Source organism: Herpailurus yagouaroundi, unplaced genomic scaffold (assembly GCF_014898765.1).
Source record: "Herpailurus yagouaroundi ecotype Mexico unplaced genomic scaffold, PumYag 182, whole genome shotgun sequence".
In the NCBI taxonomy this organism is placed as follows: domain Eukaryota; kingdom Metazoa; phylum Chordata; class Mammalia; order Carnivora; family Felidae; genus Herpailurus; species Herpailurus yagouaroundi.
Genome location: NW_024412413.1, coordinates 4897757 through 4914320, shown reverse-complemented (window position 1 = coordinate 4914320; position 16564 = coordinate 4897757). Strand labels below are relative to the sequence as shown.

Sequence of the window (16564 nt, the reverse complement as noted above, 5' to 3'; positions counted from 1 at the left end):
TCCTACTTCTGCCCAAACAGCATTCATCGGGCTCTAATAAAGGGTCTCTTGCCCTTCTAGGTTCACAGAACATTTTCGAATATCAGACTTTTTGGTGGCGCCCTAACAGGATCAGAGGGTGATCCCAGTTTTGAAAAAGCAAGGGCGCCAGCTTGGCTCAGTCGGTTGAGCCTCCGACTTCGGCTCAGGTTGCGATCTCGCGGTTCGTGAGTTCGAGCCCCGCGTCGGGCTCTGTGCCGACAGCTCAGAGCCTGGAGCCCGCTTCGGATTCTGTGTCTCCCTGTCTCTGCCCCTCCCCAGAGACACGCTCCGTCTCTCTCTCTCTCTCAAAAAATAAATAAACGTTAAAAAAAATTTAAAGAGAGAGATAAGGAAACTGAAGCCGCCCACCCAGCGGCAGCAGGAGCCCTGGCCTGCCCGCAGCCCTGTCACCGTCTGCACAGACCGTCCAGGCCCTGGTCAGGCTTCTTACACAAGTGAGTGGGTGTTTGCAGACCAGGCAGGAAGCAGAGACAGGGACCAGAGAGGATGATGAGGCCTGGGCAGGGATGGAGCAGAGGAGACGGGCTGTTAGCGGTGGGGGGAGGAGGGATAGGGAGGAGGGAGAAGGGAGGGATGGGGAGGAGGGAGGGACAGAAGAGGAGGGAGGAGGGAAGGGGAGGAGGGGAGGAGGGATGGGAGGAGGGATGGAGGAGGGATGGAGGAGGGAAGAAGAAGGAAGGATGAAGGAGGAGGGAGGAGGGGTGGGGAGGACAGAGGGAAACGTCAAAGACAACGCCAGGTGTCCGGCTTGGGTGGCTGAAATGGCAGCCCCGGGGGCAGGTGGCAAGCTCGGAGACGTGCTGATGGGCCCACGGGCCTCGGCCTGGAGACACTAGGGCTGAGTGATGGATGTGGGTCACAGGAGGGTCCAAGCCATGTCTCAGATTAGATGGTTCACCGTGACAGAGAGGCCAGTACCAGAGAGCCCAGGTGGCCCAGGGAGAAGCACAGGGGCTCCCCCTGAGACACACATCATGGAGAGGGGGCTAGAAGTGGCCACAGAGGAAGGGAACGTGGAACAGGAAGGGGCCTTGCAGGGAGGCGGAAGCTTCCAGCCAGCCCAGGTGCTCAAGGCCAGATGCAGAAAGTAGGGCGCCGTGCGTGGATGGGGCTCCCCATAAATGTGTTACCGTCCTCACCCCGTGCCTGTGAATGGGCCTTATTTGGAAACAGGGTCTTTGCAGCCGGTCAAGTTAGCATGAGGTCACTAGGGTGGGTCCCGGTCCAATAGGACTGTGTCCTTGTACGAGGGGGGTTTGGCCACAGAGGCAGACGCGGAGGGAGACGATGGGAAGGCACACGAAGGGGCGGTCGCTGACACCAAAGCCAGGAGGAGGGAGGCGGCCCTGTGACTTCTGGCCTCCAGCCCGAGACAGTAAACGTCTGTTCAAGCGGCCCCACCTCTGGTGCTTTGGGAGGCCCCCAGGACACCAACAGACGGGTCAGGGACAGCGATGCTGACACGGTGGATGGAGGAGGGAGGGCCTTGGGCCCCAGTGGCCGCCGGGGAGGAGGGAGGCACGTCAGACCTGCCCCTCTTCTGCAGGGAGAGTCGACAGCCACGGCGGGGGGCAGGGGGGATGGGGGGGAGGGTAACAGGCATCCAAGCGGCCCCCCGGGGCGGAGCGCCTGCCAGCCCAGGCAACAGAGCCCGTCACGTCCAAGGAACCCGGAACAGGAGGCCAGCCAAAGGGACGCTTGTTCATTTACGAGTGAACGGCCTCCAGCCAAGGCGCCCCCGCCCCCAGGGAGAAGCTGAGGGGACAGGACCCCCTGAGAGGGAAGCGGTGCTGTCCTTGGTTGCCCCCGAAGGGCCGTCCCGAGCAGGCCGGGATCCAGCATGCGGGGGGGGGGGGGGGCGGCCGGGAGGCCGCCCTAGCTTTGAACCCCGGCTCTCACGCCGACCCGCCTGTGACCTAGGGCTGGGTGCCACCCCTCCCCTCCTGGCCTCAGACGCTCCATCTGCAAAATGGGCCTCAAAAACCCTTCCCCTCCTGAATCCAGGAAGCCAGCTCAAGCAGCCTTTCATGGGGCCCCCAGATCAGAAACGTCTGGGTCTCCAGCTGGCCGTACCCTCCCCCCACCCCGTCATGAAGGACCCTCCGCAGGGCCCATCATTTCTCTTGGCCACCTGAGCCAGGGACAACAGCTGGGGCAGGAAGCATCCCAAACGCTACGTCCTTAACCCTCACAGCTGGCCGGGCAGGCCCCACCCCTGTGTTACGGGGTTCATCGGTCACCCCCTGCCCTCTACGCCTCTGTGCCCCGGCTCCGAGCCCACCGGGTGGGCGCACCTGTGCCCCACCCCCCGGGGTTCCCGCAGATGTGTCGTCTGTCACACCCAGCGCGGCGCCCTGTCACTCAGGCGGGGCCAGACGAAGGCAGGTCCCTGTTGCATCACTTTCCGATGACCCCAGGCCGGGCGGAGGCTGCCTCTGGCTTTGAGGCCCATTCAACCCGCCCGTTCCTGCCCAGGCAGGGTTAACGTGCACGTATGGGCATCAGCCAAGCCCGGCCACTCACGGGACAACCCGAGGGACTCGATCCCCTCCCCCGACCGGCTTCCAAAAGCCGAACTGTCCTGGCTCCCCAGAGGCCAGCAGGGGAGTCCGTGGTGGGGTTTCCGGGGGGGACCCCCAACTGCCTGACAGATAACCTGGCCCTCACCCTGGAGGCTCCCACTTAAAGCAGATCTCCAGGCTGCCTTGAGCCGGGCGGAGATGCCCCCGTGGGGTGCTCACCGGCCTGTGCCCTGAATTGCTTCCTGAACGGACCTCCGTCCACCAGCGCTGTGTCCGAGAGCCTCACTGGGAAAGCGGGAGAGAGAAATGAAGGGAAGCCACTCTGTCCCCACTCACCCGAGGGCCTTCCTAGAGCCTCAGTATCCCCACCTGTCAAGTAGGGCAGGTAACGTGCCTCCCTCAGGAGATTGCAGTTGCCTCTGAGGTAAGAGAGGGTTCCAGAAGCAGCGATGGACCTCGTGTTGACGCTTCTTGTGGTTCTTACTGGGCCAGCAGCACTGAGCCCCCTCCTCCTTGGGCCATGCTGGATGCTGGGTGGGGTCCTAGCATTAAAAAATAAATAAAAAGGGACGCCTGGGGGACCCAGTCGGTTAAGCGTCCGACACTGGGCTTCAGCTCAGGTCGTGATCTCTACGGTTCGTGAGTTCGAGCCCCGCATCGGGCTTAGCTCGGAGGGCGTGGAGCTTGAGATTCTCTGTCCCTTCTCTCTCTGCCCCTCCCCCTTCGCGCTCTCTTTCTCTCAAAATAAATGAATAACCTCAAAAAATTTTTAAATGAATAAATAGGTGGCCCAATTAAAAAAAAAAAAAAAAAAAAAGGCTGTCGCAGCCCAAAAAAGCCTAAGGAGGTGTGACAGGTACATATGCCGTCCTACCCTAGTTGGGGCCCTGGGACAGGAAAGAGGCATCAGGGAAATCTACGGACACTGGAGTAAAGAGACGACTTTGCAAATCAGAATCGTTACCAAAGTGGTGCATTTATTGTCACAAAGGTAGCACACAGATTTAAGACGCCAACGGCAGGGGAGACAGGTACCAGGTGTAAGGGAACTCTCCTCACTATCTGTCACTTTACCGTAAGGCTGAAACTGCTCTAAAAAGTAGTCTATTTTTTAAATGTCTATTTATTCTTGAGAGAGAGACAGAGACAGAGAGTGAGCAGGGGAGGGGCAGAGAGAGAGGGAGACACAGGATCCGCAGCGGGCTCCAGGCTCCGAGCTGTCCGCACAGAGCCCGACGCGGGGCTCGAACTCACGGACCGCGGGATCGTGACCTGAGCCGAAGTCGGACGCTCCACCGACTGAGCCACCCAGGCGCCCCAAAAGTAACGTCTGTTTTTGAAAAAACTTGTTTCAACATACCAAATGACTACCTTACAAAAAGTTGGGGAAGCGAAATGTACTCCTGCTCTACGACCCAGCGATTCATTCCCCTGCTAAATCTATTCCCCTAAATAATGAGAACATATGCCCACCAGCAGGTGTACGTAAGAATATTCACGGCATCTTTTTTTTCCAAAGGAGCCAAAAACTGAAGGCAACCCGATGTGCGTTGGAAACGAATACGTGAGAGTAAAACGAAAAAGATCACACGTGTTACGGGCTGAATGTCTGGGTGCCCCCGAAGTTCATATGTGGAAACATCACGCCCCGTGTGATGGCGTCTGGAGGTGGGGCCTTTGGGAGGTAATTAGGTTTAGATGGGGTCCCGAAGGTGGGGCCCCAGGCTGGGACGAGTGCCCTTCGGAGAATAGAAGGGGGGCACACGGTGCGAGGCGGCAGTCCGCAGCCCCGGGAGGCAATGCTCACCAGAACCCCACCAGGCGGCCCCCCAACCTTGGCCTTGAGCCTCCAGAATACATGTCTGCTGTGCAAGCCCCCCACTCAGCGTTTTGTCAGCGGAGACAACCGTGTTGGCCAAGGTTTTCCAGTAGGAGGTTATACACACATCGCGTACATGGCTCACGTGATACATGAGGACGAATTGGCCCGTCTGACGATGAAGGCGGAGAAGTCCCACGATCCGTGACGGGGGACCCAAGAAAGCCAGTATCGTGCAGTCCCAGGCCAAGCCCAAAAGCCCGAGACCCAGGAACACGAATGTCCAAGGGCAGAGAAAATGGATGTCCCGGCTCAGGCAGAGAGAGGGAGAGAGAATTTATCCTTCCTCTGCTTTTTTATTCTATTTGGGCCCTTGAGGGGCTGGATGACGCCCACCTGTTCCGGGGAGGGCACTCTTCTTTACTCGGTGCACCTAGCCAATGCTGCTCTCCGCCCTCACAGAAGCACCCGGAAAGAATGTTTTACCAGCCATCTGGGCCTCCCTTCGCCCAGTCAAAGTGACACGGGGATTTGGCCATCCCAGCCTAGCAGGAAAAATGGCAAAGCCGAGCACCAACCCAGACGTTTGGTCTGCAGCCAAGGCTTCAACGGTGACTACCCCATACTCACTTTCCGAAGAAGGTTCTGGAGACCCGGCTCCAACCTTCCCAGGGCGCTTCAAGCTGCTCTCGGACAGCGCCCTGTTGACACCTTGCGCGAGATGATGTCCGCTGCGGGCGGTCCTGTGCGTCGTAGGATGACCACAGCATCGCTGGCCTCTACGTGGGAATGCCTGGAGCCGTCCCCCCACCCAACCGTGACACCCAGAAACGTCCCAGGCATCGTCAAGCGTCTCCTGGGGGCAAGAGCACCGGCCTGAGCCCCGCTGCTGCTGGGAGAGCTGGCATGTAGCGGGAGTCGTGCCAAAGAGGGTTAATAATTAAAGCAACGCTAACAAATGCAACAGTGACAGTGACTATACAAACGACAATAATTTCAACAACCACAGCTATGACATGGGTAATCGCGGCGGCGATAATAGGAACACACGCAATCCTGGGACACAGCAGTGGCGACATTAAACAGCGTGATGCGGACACGAGCCGTGGAATTACCTAACTGCGGCGGAGACAGCAGAGGCTCTGGTGTCCCACTGCCCAAAGTACCACTCCGTGTCACGTTCCTTTGTCAAGGCCACCCCTCTAATGTCCCAGGGTAAAGACCCCATGGGGCGTCTCTAGGCACGCCCGAGACGCTCGGACAGACAATGAAGACGGCACACAGGAAGCCGCTGGAAGTGTCTGGGGACGCGGGCCACCATCCCGCACGGCCTTGACCACCAGCGAGAACACAACGCAGGCGGGGCCGTGAGGGGCGCCCGGGCCAGGCCGGGAGGGGACTCGGAGACCTGGTCCTTGGCTGGTGGCCTCCCTGACACACAGCCTTCTCCACACCTGTGCCTTGGAGGGCAAGGGGGGTGGGGGTGTCTCTCCTTCAGACCCCCAGCCTCCTGCTCCCTGGGACAACACCACATCCCCGGGGTGTCACGTCGAATCCTCCAGTGGCCCCGCGCACACTGCGCCCGAGTCCCCACCCCAGGCCGGCACGGCGGCCTCCAGAAGGATGCATCGAGGTCCCTGCAGGGAGTGCAGACGAGGCGGCCCAGGTGGGCTGAAAGTGGAGAAAGGCTGCCAGATGTCAGGCGGGGTGCACTGTCCCTGAGTGCAGAGGTGGGGGGGGGGGGCCACAGCCCGAGAGCGCACGGGGCCCCGATTCCCCAGCCCGCCCACCGGCAGGGCCCCCACCCTTCCTCCTGGGCCGGGACACGGGGAGGAGGAAAGAGTGAGCGAGAAGGGTTGTGACCTCTGGTTCTGGAATCCTCCCCCCGGTCCCCCCACCTGGGAAACAGAACCCAGGACGGGGACCTCGACGGTTCAGATGTGGGAAGGGGGAGGCAACCTTGCCCCCAGCCCAGTCCACACGGCCACTTCCTGTTCCACAGGCCCCTCCCACAGACCTCTGCACGCCCCTCCCACTTCCGGCCCTGCCTCCCTGCTCTACAAGTAGGCGCGCGCGCGCGCATACACACACACACACACACACACACACACACACACACACACACCACGCGTGCACACGCCGCAAACACACGCACACGCGTACCACGCACACACCATGCTGAGACGCCGACACAGCCCCGCTTTCACACACGCCCCCGCCCCAGATGCACACAGACACCGTGCACGCACACACACGCCCTCGCCCCAGGCTTGCGGGTGCAACAGACACGAGGTGCCATCGCGGGTGCGCACGCAGCCCCAGGGAGGCCCAGAAGGAGCTCCCGCCTTAGGCATGGTGGCGAACGCCTCCTACCCGTCCTGGGGACCCTGCGTCTGCGTCCTCCCGTGGCTAAACTCGGGCCGGTGGTCCAGCTGCCCCGGGACCCTTCCCTGCCTACTCCGTCGTGTCCAGGGGGAGGAGACGCAGCCCGGGATGCGTGTCCCGCACACGGGTGTGGGGCACAAGTGGGTTTGGGGTTCCGATTACCTGGGGCTGAAGAGGGGCCGCGGCACCAGAGAGGAGGGGGCTCCGTGTGGGAGAGGGGGAAGGATGGAGGGGGAGGGGGGCCGAGGAGGGCCACTCTCCGGATGGTTTCCAAGGGGCGGGGGGGCTCCGCAGGCCTCACGGGCTGGTGCCCCTTCAAGGCGGCGTGCCCACGAGGCTGGCTAAACGTTGGAATCCAGCGGCCTTCTAAGCAGAGGGGCCCGTGAGGTCGTCTGTGTGTCAGTCTCTAGGGTGAGCGTGTGGGGTCGGTCTGCGTGCAGCTGGGCGTCCCGAGTGGGGCGCAGCGGGGCAGGGGCGAGGGCGGGGTAGAGGGCAGGACGGGGCGCGGCGCTCGAGGGAACCCGCTTCTCCAGACGCTCGTCATTCACGAGCCTGACGACGTCGATAAACGCCGAACGAACGGCGGGTAGCAGGCGGGACTCGGCTCCCTGTCCCCGGCCTGACCCGGGGCCGCGCCCGGTGACCCCGGACGGCTCCCGTGACAGCACACCGTGCCTGCTGCTGCCCACGCGCCCTCCGCCCGTTTGCGTGGTTGCTAGGAGGTTTCCATGGCAACCGATAAGGGCTGAGGGAAGCCTGGCACCTTCACACATCCCCCTGCGCTGGTGGGCGCTGGGTCCCCGCGGCCCCTCCGGGGATTGGCCACCCGCGCGGGGGCCGGGGGAGGGGGCGGCTGGACCCCCGCAGACCCGGCAGAAGCCGACACGTCGGGGGACACAGGCCGAGCAGGAGCAGAATATGAGCTGAGGAATGGGGCGGGGGGGCCCGGCGGCTGGGGCATAGAGCCCCCCGGAGACAACACCTGCTCCCCGGAGGGGTCGCCCTGCGTCAGCTCAGCCAGCCATTCCCGTGGCCTTGTGACTGCGCGGCTGATTTTCCCTAGGGCCACAGATAGGGAAGCGGGTCCGTGAGGGTGAGCTCGGTCCCAAGCTGAGCCGCGGGGTTTGTCACCCGTGTGCCCGGCGCTGGCTGGGCCTGGCACCCCCTATCCTGACCGCTCGTCCTCCAGGGCTGTGTTCTGACGGCCTCCATTTGAGAGCAGGATCACCCAGGCGCAGAGAGGCCAAGGGTCTGATCCCAGGTCACACAGCACAACAGGAATGGCCAAACAGGAGGGGACCGGGGTGGGGGGGGGGGGGCTGTCTGGACGCAGCCAAAACACCTGGTCCTGGGATGCAGTCCAGCCGGGGGAGTCGCAGCCCAGGGGACATGCTGGCCTAGACGGGGACCATGGAAAGTGGTATAATCAGACACCTAGGAAACGGAGCCGGGGGAGGGGGAGGCAGCCGCTGCATGGGGCTGGGCGGACACAGCTGGGCCTATCCTCAGTCCCTGGGGTGAAGGCAGTGACCCCATGCTCCCCAGGGGCTGGAGCGAAGGCCCTGCCCCCCAGTTCTCTCCAGGGCTGGGAGGAAGGCGGTGTCCCCACTGCTCCCCCTGTGGTCACAGGGCAGGCAAAGAGGGCTTGCACTCTGTCACGCAAGGAAACGGAGGCCCAGAGACGCCAAGAGACCCGCTCAGGCCACCCAGCTTCTGAGTGGCGGAACCAGCCCCCCACACGGCTCTCCCACCTCCTGGCCCTCCGCGGTTCCACTGGCGCCCTTGAAATTCGCCCTGACAGTCTGAGCACATGCCCTACTGCCCTGCCAGGCCGTCCGGGGACACCCCACCCGGGACACACTCGTGTGAATGGGGAAGGACGAGCAGCCGTCACCGGCGCCTTGGGCAGGTGAGAACTCTGAGCTCAAGGGCAGGAGCACCAGGGAGTCAGTGGAGGCAGGAGCAGGGCTGACGCCACGGCCCCGCCCCTGAGCCGGGGTGGCCCCGCCCCCTCCCACAGCCCCCGTCTGGAGAGGAAGAGCACAGGACGAGCAAGAGGCAAAGAAAAGCCCGGGAGATGGACAGCCGGGTGTCAGGGCAGAGCCCCCCCTACTCCCCACTCTCCACCTGCAGGTGGGCCCCCCCCCCCCAGGCTTCTGCTCCCTCCAAGGAGGCAGCGTTGCCACGGCGACCACCATCACCTGGCAACTGAGCCGCGTCCTCCCGGGCACCTGCCGTCTCTCCTCTGGCTCTGGGAAGGGACGTGTGTCCAGAAGCCCCCTTGTCTCAGAAAGCCCACCTGCGGGGACAAGACAGGGAGACTGGGGCGGGAGGGGACGGGCGGAGACCCAGCTGGGAGAATCAGAGGTGGAACCCTCTCCTGCAAGGCTTTCATTTTTGTCAAAATTGGGAACAGCAGCTTTGATTTATGGGCTCATGAACGTAACATTGTAAAGAAATGTTTTTCAAACAATACAAGAAACTATACAAACGCAGGTTAAGACTCTCCATATCTCCTCTTCGGTGACATCATGGGCCCATCCGTCTCTAGCTGCAGGACCGGGAGGAAAGAGTGGACGTGGTTTTAACAAGGGTCACCCACCGCACGGCTCGCCCCGTGTCCCCCCCGCTTAGCACCGCGTGTGGACATGTGTCCGGGTCAGCGACTCCGCTCTCTCACCTCGGCCGCTGCCCGGGCGTGACTCACTGAGTGTGCCCAGAACTCTTGCTCGGGATGAAGCCCGGGCACTGGGCTCCCGAGATCCGAGACCTTGGGCCTGAGTGGGGCTCACAGGCCGCCGGGGGAGGGAGAGCGGTGACCGGCACACCCACGGCCCAAAGCGAGGAAGGAACAGTCCCGGCTCTGAGAGAAGGGGCGGCCTTCATGGGGCGGGGCTGAAAGGGAGGAGCCAGCACGCTCTGCCCACAAACCAGAGCAGGCTTCCTGGAGGAGGCCCTTTTTTGGAGGAGATCGGAAACACGCATGGGAATCTGGAAGTGAAGGCAGTGAGGGGAGAGGGAGGGACTGGGTGCAGCAAGGGCCCAGGCACCCTGACCTGCCTGCTGGGGGAAGGCTGGAGGCAGGGACTCCCAGGGGCCTGGGATGGGAGGACGGGAGGAAGCAGGGAGAAGGGGAGGCAGAACAGGAGAAATGGGGGGGGGGGGGACGGAGAAGGAGGAGGGGAGCAGCCCACCTGGCTGAGCGCTGACGAACGCCACCACCCCCGTGGGCACCGTGCTCTCCCCATTTGAGGGTCCGAGGCATTCAGCAAGACTTCCCAAAGACAACGGCCAATGAGTGATGGCATCCCGGGAGAACCCTCTCTGACTTCAGTCCTCAGAGCCCGCTTCAGGCACTAGCTCGGGGCTCCCCCGGCCTCTCCCACCACTGCTGCTCTCGGAAATGCGTCCACTGAGGCCCCTGGCGTGCCAGATCCCTCTGGGCTGAGTGTGCCTGCAGCCTGGGACTCTCCTAGGGACGTCTGGTTGGTGCCCAGGCCCGTGCCCAGGACCCACACCGTAGTGTGGGCCTGTCCTACGGAGCCTTTGGCCGGGAGGCAGCTTTCCAGGCCCAGAGAGGGTCAGGCTCTTGGAGGGCAAGGCCCGATCTCCTCCTGGGAGAAGCCGTGCCCCCCACCCTCTGGGCGTGGGGGGGCAGGTCTGGATGGGACGCCCTCGGCCTGTGCTGCCCCCACGGCGAGAAGGCCCCCCCACCCCGAACCAGGACAGCTCAGAAGTGCACTTGGAGGTGGGCCTTGAGCCCCACCTTGAGTGAAGGCCACCGCTCCTTCTTATCCCCCCCAACACACACACGGGCAGGACCAGAGAGACATGTGAACCCCACTCACAGGCTCCCTAGGGAGTCGTCTCTCCCCCCCCCGCCCCAGCCCCTGAGTCTCCGGTCGGGCCTGCAGCTCCCCATTTGATCCGAGGAATCGTTCAGGAGGGAACCTTCCTGTTCCAGGCCACAGAGGCCTTTCCTCCCCACCCACCCCCCCAGGGTGAGGGGGCTGCCCACATCGCTGCCCACCCTCTCCCCGTCCCCGCCGCAAAATGGGGCTTCAGACTGGCAGGGAACAAGCCTCCTGAAGGAGAAGCCAGGGGGCAGGCAGTGGGCATACCTCCGCCGGCCGTGGTTGGCCCCTCACGCCTTCCTCACCCTCTGAGCGTCTCCCCAGGGCCAGGGGCACCGGAGCCGGACCCACTCCTGCCCGGGGAGGGGGGGGGGCGCCCGATCCGAGACCCACAGCCTGGAGTGCTCAGGGTGGAGAAGGGGAGGCTAGGAGGGCTTCCAGGAGGAGGCGGTGTGTTAGCAACAACCAGGGGCCAAAGAGAAGGAGGGTGGTAATATCCCAAATGCGGATTCCCTAAACAGGCCTCTGTGCCAGCCCTGGCTGGTGGGGGACCTGAGGCCACTCGCAGACCCTCGGGGTGGGGAGGGGACTCCAGAGAAGGGGCTCGGGGTCGGGGGAGGGGGGAGCTGCCCTCGCCGTTGGGGATGAGAAACACTGAAAGAGAAATAGGTCAGTCGGGACAGAGGCCCCACACCTCAGGCCAGGCGGGGCCTCACCAGGAGGAGCACGGGCCGGACGCTGGGCCGGGTTCCTGGGTCCTCAGGCCAGCTCTGTCCTCACTGCAGGGGTTTGAGTGTCCAAATCCTAAACCCCAGAGCCTGTGAACGAGCCTTTATTTGGAGAAAGCGTGTTGCATGCTGGGTTATCTGGTGGGGCCTAAATCCCTTGACAAGTGTCCTTGTAAGTAAGAGGCGGAGACCCAGAGCAGAGGCCGCGTGCAGATGGGAGCAGACACCCGAGACGCGGGAGGAAAGCCCGGATCGCCCGAGCCACCCAGAGCTGGAGGGGACAGGAAGGAGCCACGCCTAGAGTCTCAAGGGACAGCGTGGCCCTGCCCACCCCCTGATCCTGGACTTCGGGCCTCCCGGGTGTGAGAGAAAGAATTTCTATCGTTTGAAACCTCCCGGTGTGGGGCAATCGGTCGCGGCAGCCCCGGGACACTGACAGGCGGAGCCTGGGTGATGGTAGGGCCTCTGTGCCGTCCGAGCCCGGCTCCTGCCCACGCTGCGCCCCCGGGGAGGGTGGGAAGGTGGCCGGTGGGTGCAGGACGGCAGGAGGGTGTGCGAAACAAGCCCGGGAGTGGGACAGGAGGGCCCGGCACCGCTCTGGAATGATCGCCCCCACCGCCAGACCCCTCCCACACAGCCCCCACCAGGGCTCACGCCCGACGGCACCCCAGCTCGACTCCAGGCGTCGCCCAGAAGGCCGGCCCTGGGAACCCACAAATGAGCAGGGCTCCATGCCTCCCAGGGCCCTTTCAGGCCTGTCCCACCCAGGGAAACTGCAGAGAGAGTGGGGGGCGCAGGGAGAGCAGGGGCCCCAGCGGGATGTGGGGGCCCTGAAGGCGCCGCCGTCCCCAGACCCCCTTAGCGCCGGCGGGCGGCTGCCACCTGGAGCCTGGTGCCCGGGCTCCCGGCATCGCGAATGGGGCTGCGGCGCCCCCTGCTGGCCGCAGTGACCTTCACAAGGCAGCCCGGGCGGGAACCGGGGCGCAGCAGAGCCCGTAGGCGGGACGGGCCCGACACTCGGGCCCCCGCAGCCCAGCCGGGAAATCTGTTGGCGGGGGTTCCGGGCCGGCAGCGTTCTCGGCGTGAAGGGAGGAAGTCGTTAGCGTCTGTTTGAGGAAGGCCGCACGGTTTCTCCCTGCTGTTGTTTGTCTAACATCTGCCTGCGGGCATCTGGCCAGCCTTGTGTCCTGCCTGGAGTCCTTCCCACTCCTGCAGGGAGACCAGGGCCCCCGCCCCGGGGACAGCAGCCCGAGGCCACACAGCTACTGGGTCCGAACCCGGCCTGGGACTCTGGGGGCGGGGCCCCACGCTCCTAAAGCCCAGAGCTTGCTCTCGCGCTGTGCTGTCACCAACTTTAAATGTAACCGTTTTGAGCAAGGGCCCCTCACTTTCACTTTGCACTGGGCCTTGGGAGTCGCGTCCTGCCCTTGAGCTGGTGGATGCCGCCCTCCCCCTGGGGCTGCTGGGTGAGCTGGGCCTGGCCCTGTAATGCCCGTGGTCCCCACAGGGGCAGCTGTCCCCGCTGGTCCCCCTCCATGTGCCTGAGCTCCAGGACAACGTCAGAGCGCCTGGACGCCTTCCCTGGCTGCCAGCCTGAGCTAGACGCCTCCTCTAGGCTCGCTCACCCCGCAGGCCTCTGTCCCATTGGGATCTGAGCTGGCGTCCCAGTGCCATGGCATTCCGGCTCCCCGTGCAAAGCCAGGCAGGCACACAGCAGGAAGGCTTTACTGATGCACTGACCGGTGAACTGTCCGGGACCCTGAGATGGTGCAGGTGTGGGTGCTCTAGCTCCGGCCCCGAAGGGCCCTACGCCCAGGCCCCGGTCCTGAGGAGCCCCCCGGGATGGGTGGTCAGCCCTCCAGTCCCCGAGGCCGGAAGCGCGGCCGTGGGATCTGTGGAGCTCGGCTGCCATCTGGTGGCCGATGGGGAGAAGGCGGCACACCAACCTGGGGAGGCCGAAGGGCGGGGCCCAGCAATGTAGATGGATAACTGGGACATCGGGTGGGTGGGGACGGGGCGCCAGGGCAGAGACGGCCATGCCACCCTCCCGGCACCACTCTCCAAGCAGCTGTTCGCGCTGTGGATGAGGAACGCAGGGGAAGGGAACGAGGTCATGGCAGCTGGTGAGTGGCAGGGCCCCCGGGCCCCCAGCTGGGCCTCCAAGAGCCAAAACTCCTCCCAGAGTCCCCCAAGCCACGGCCAGACGACCCCTCCTCAAGTTGCCCTCCAGAGGCTGTCGGGCATTGGACCCCAGCATCGCTTGGGTCCTTCCCCCAAGCGGACCGTCCTCACCCTCTGTCCAGGGCTTGCAAACTCAGCTTCCAATCCTCTTTTCCACCAGGAGCCTACGCTGTGTAGAAGGGCTAGAGCCAGTATAGGCTGAGTGGGCTCCCAGGGAAGCCCACTGGTGCCCGGGAGCTGGGGGGTGGTCTTCAGAAGCGGCAATGGATCTCTGGTCCCACCTCTTCAACGTGCAGGTGGCGAATGAGGTAAGGAGGGGCGGCGGGCAGAGGGAAAGGTGCTTCAGAGGGGCCTTTTGCCTTCAGACCCAGATTCTAATCGCGGCCTGGCCCCCTTTCTGCGCTGAGACCGAACAACCCCATCCACCTGCTTGCGCCTCCGTTCAGCCTGTCGGACAGTGGGGAGGTTCCCACCTCTTGGCTCAAACAAGATAATGTTTACACGGCGTTTCGCAGAGGCTTGGCCTCGGAAACCAGCCCCCCAGACCCCGGCCCCGCTGAGCACCTAGGCTGCGTCTGGCTATGCAGCAGCCTGTTGGGGGACAGGGCGATGATTAGCATCTTCTCTGCTCCCAGAGGCGCCCAAGTTAATGCCCCCCAGGGCAAGGGCGTGGAGGTGAGGGGGAGGTAAGGAAGTCCCTGAGCACAGCACTACAACCCGCCTGCCCTCAACAGCCTTCAGGGGCAGCCCCACCGTGACCCCTGCTTTGGGCTCCCCAGTCCTGCTGAGGATTTTCGGGACCACCCAGGAAGCCCAACCCGGGGCTCATTCTCTCGTCACTTCCGTGTCACTTCCCGACTGGCCCAGGGCCACAGAGACCATTCATCTCCTGTCCAGGGCCTCGCAGAGGAGAAAGCTCACCTCCGTGATCGGCCACAGTAAAGGGCCGACCAGCCGGAGGTCGCCTTGACATCCCTCCGCAGATTGACGGGCAAATGAACCGTTGCATCCGGACAACTATTTGGCAACAAGAGACGTGAGCTACCAAGCCACGAAAGGCCACGGAGGGACCTGAAACGCACGATGTGAAAAGGCCACAAGCTGCATGAGTGCAACCCTATGACATCTGGAGAAGGCAGAACTAGGGAGACAGTAAGGAGACCCGTGGTTACCGGGGGAGGGGAGGAGGGAGGAGTTTTAGGGCAGTGGGGACACTCCCAACAGTGGGTACGTGTCCCTGTACATTTATTTGTCCAGACCCGTAGGATGTGCAACACCGAGAAGGGAGTCTAACGTCGACTGTGGAGTCTATGTGACAATGTGTCCACGCAGGCTCACAAAATTGGAACAGATGTCCCACTGTGGTGGGGGGTGTGGACAACGGGGAAGGCCGTGCATGGTGGCCGCAGGTATGTGGGAAATCTCTGTACTTTCTAACTCAGTTTGGCTGTGGACGCGAAACTGCTCTAAAGAGTAAAGTCTATTGCTTTAAAATATTTGTTTAGGCATGAGGTTAAGAAGTGTAATCAAGCAGAGATTACAGGGCTGGGCGCCGGGGGGGGTCTTTGCGAGGTTGGGGTCTGCCCGAGTGGAGACTGGCGGGCACGGGTATCAGCCTACTCCTGATACAGCAGAATGGTGTTGGTGGGCACAGCAAAGGGCTGGGTATCCAAGCACCTGGTGGTGAGCCAACCAATGGTCATTTCGTGCCGAGGAGTTTGCTCACCTGAGTGAGCAGTTGCTCAGATAAATGGATTTTCTGGAAGCTTCTGAAACAATAAAGTGCTTTGCAACTTTATTTCCCTGGACAAGAAATTTCTGGAATGCCCAAGTCACAATAATGTCTCAGCTCTCCGTCCGATGAGCCGTGTGCTTGCGGGCAGTTTGGTCTCAGGTCCTAGGGGGAAGGCACAGGGACCGACCGGCAAAGGTCAAGCTGAGGTCCCAAGAGCAGAACTCACAGGGGGTGGGGGAGGTAACTGTACGAGGCCTCAGTGTTCCCATCTGCAGAGTGGAGCTCATGCCTGCATAGATGCACAAGGCCCTTCCAGCTCTAGTGGGTGTGTCTGCTTGAAGCTAGGCTCCAAGGGACTGGGAAAATGCCCATCGGAGGCCCTCATGGAAAGGGGGGAGGTTCAGGAAAGGAGAGGCAGGGCTAGGAAGTGGGGGCTGGGTATGCGGAAGAGGTGACCCCCTCCTTCTGGACACAGCTAAGCAGCCCCAGGCCCTGACTTTTCTGCCCACCCCAACCCCATGGCTCCCTGTCCCTCAGCCACCCCCAATTCCTACTTCCTCTCTTTGCATCTCCTTGAACCTGACCCACCCCTGCAAATCCATTCTCCACACTGAGGTCAGTCTAAGGGAAACCCGAGTCTGACCCTGTCACTGACCTGCTCAAGACTCTCCCATGACTCCCCATTGCCCTCCACGTGAAGGCCCTCCACCCCACCAAAATCCTAGCTGCCTGTTTTGCAGAAGTCGATCCCTAAATTCATATGGAAAAGCAAGCCTGGCCCCACAGCCTCTCCTGCTTTGCCTCCCACTCAAACCCCCAAGGCATATCCTCCACCCCACCAGAAAGTCCAAGAAGCCACATCCCAGCCTTGCTGGACACCCTCATCACAGCACTCATTACCTAGCGTTGAGGTTGTCCCTATCTGCTTCCGTCTCTCCCATCCCACTGTGAATTCCCCAAAGTCAAAGACCAGACTGGCTACCCCTGTGTCCATAGCACTCAGTAGGGGCTCCACAGAGCAGGAATCAGACAAGGAGCAGTGATGGGTGGAAGGGTGGATGGATGGATGGATGGATGGACCCATGGGTAGGTGAGTGGAAGGGTGGATAGAAGGATGGATGGATGATGGATGGATGGATGGACCCATGGATAGATGAGTGGATGGGTGGATAGAAGGGTGGATGGAGGGATGGATGAATGGAGGGATGGATGGATGGATGGATGGATGATGGATGATGGATGATGGATGGATAGGCAAATGGATTATGGATGGATGATGGATGGATGGACCCATGGGT

General features: G+C 62.5%; 1 protein-coding gene across 1 annotated transcript; it reads left to right on the top strand.

Annotated features, from left to right (window-relative positions):
* The first annotated feature begins 7540 nt into the window (after positions 1-7540).
* On the top strand, positions 7541-13331 carry LOC121040994 (translation initiation factor IF-2-like). The gene is made up of 4 exons (XM_040491817.1): positions 7541-8677; positions 8789-9210; positions 12213-12345; positions 13139-13331. Exons 1-4 carry the CDS (start codon positions 8049-8051, stop codon positions 13329-13331), a joined length of 1377 nt encoding a protein of 458 aa, XP_040347751.1. The 5' UTR covers positions 7541-8048.
* Positions 13332-16564: the final 3233 nt, after the last annotated feature.

Bases quoted from the DNA above. Each gene is read 5' to 3' on its own strand.
- LOC121040994 (XM_040491817.1), top strand. From the start codon at position 8,049: ATGGCCAAACAGGAGGGGACCGGGGTGGGGGGGGGGGGGCTGTCTGGA. The intron at 8,678-8,788 runs GTGAGAACTCTG...CCCCTCCCACAG, and splicing joins GTCACCGGCGCCTTGGGCAG to CCCCCGTCTGGAGAGGAAGA. The intron at 12,346-13,138 runs GTAGGCGGGACG...TGGGTGCTCTAG, and splicing joins ACCGGGGCGCAGCAGAGCCC to CTCCGGCCCCGAAGGGCCCT.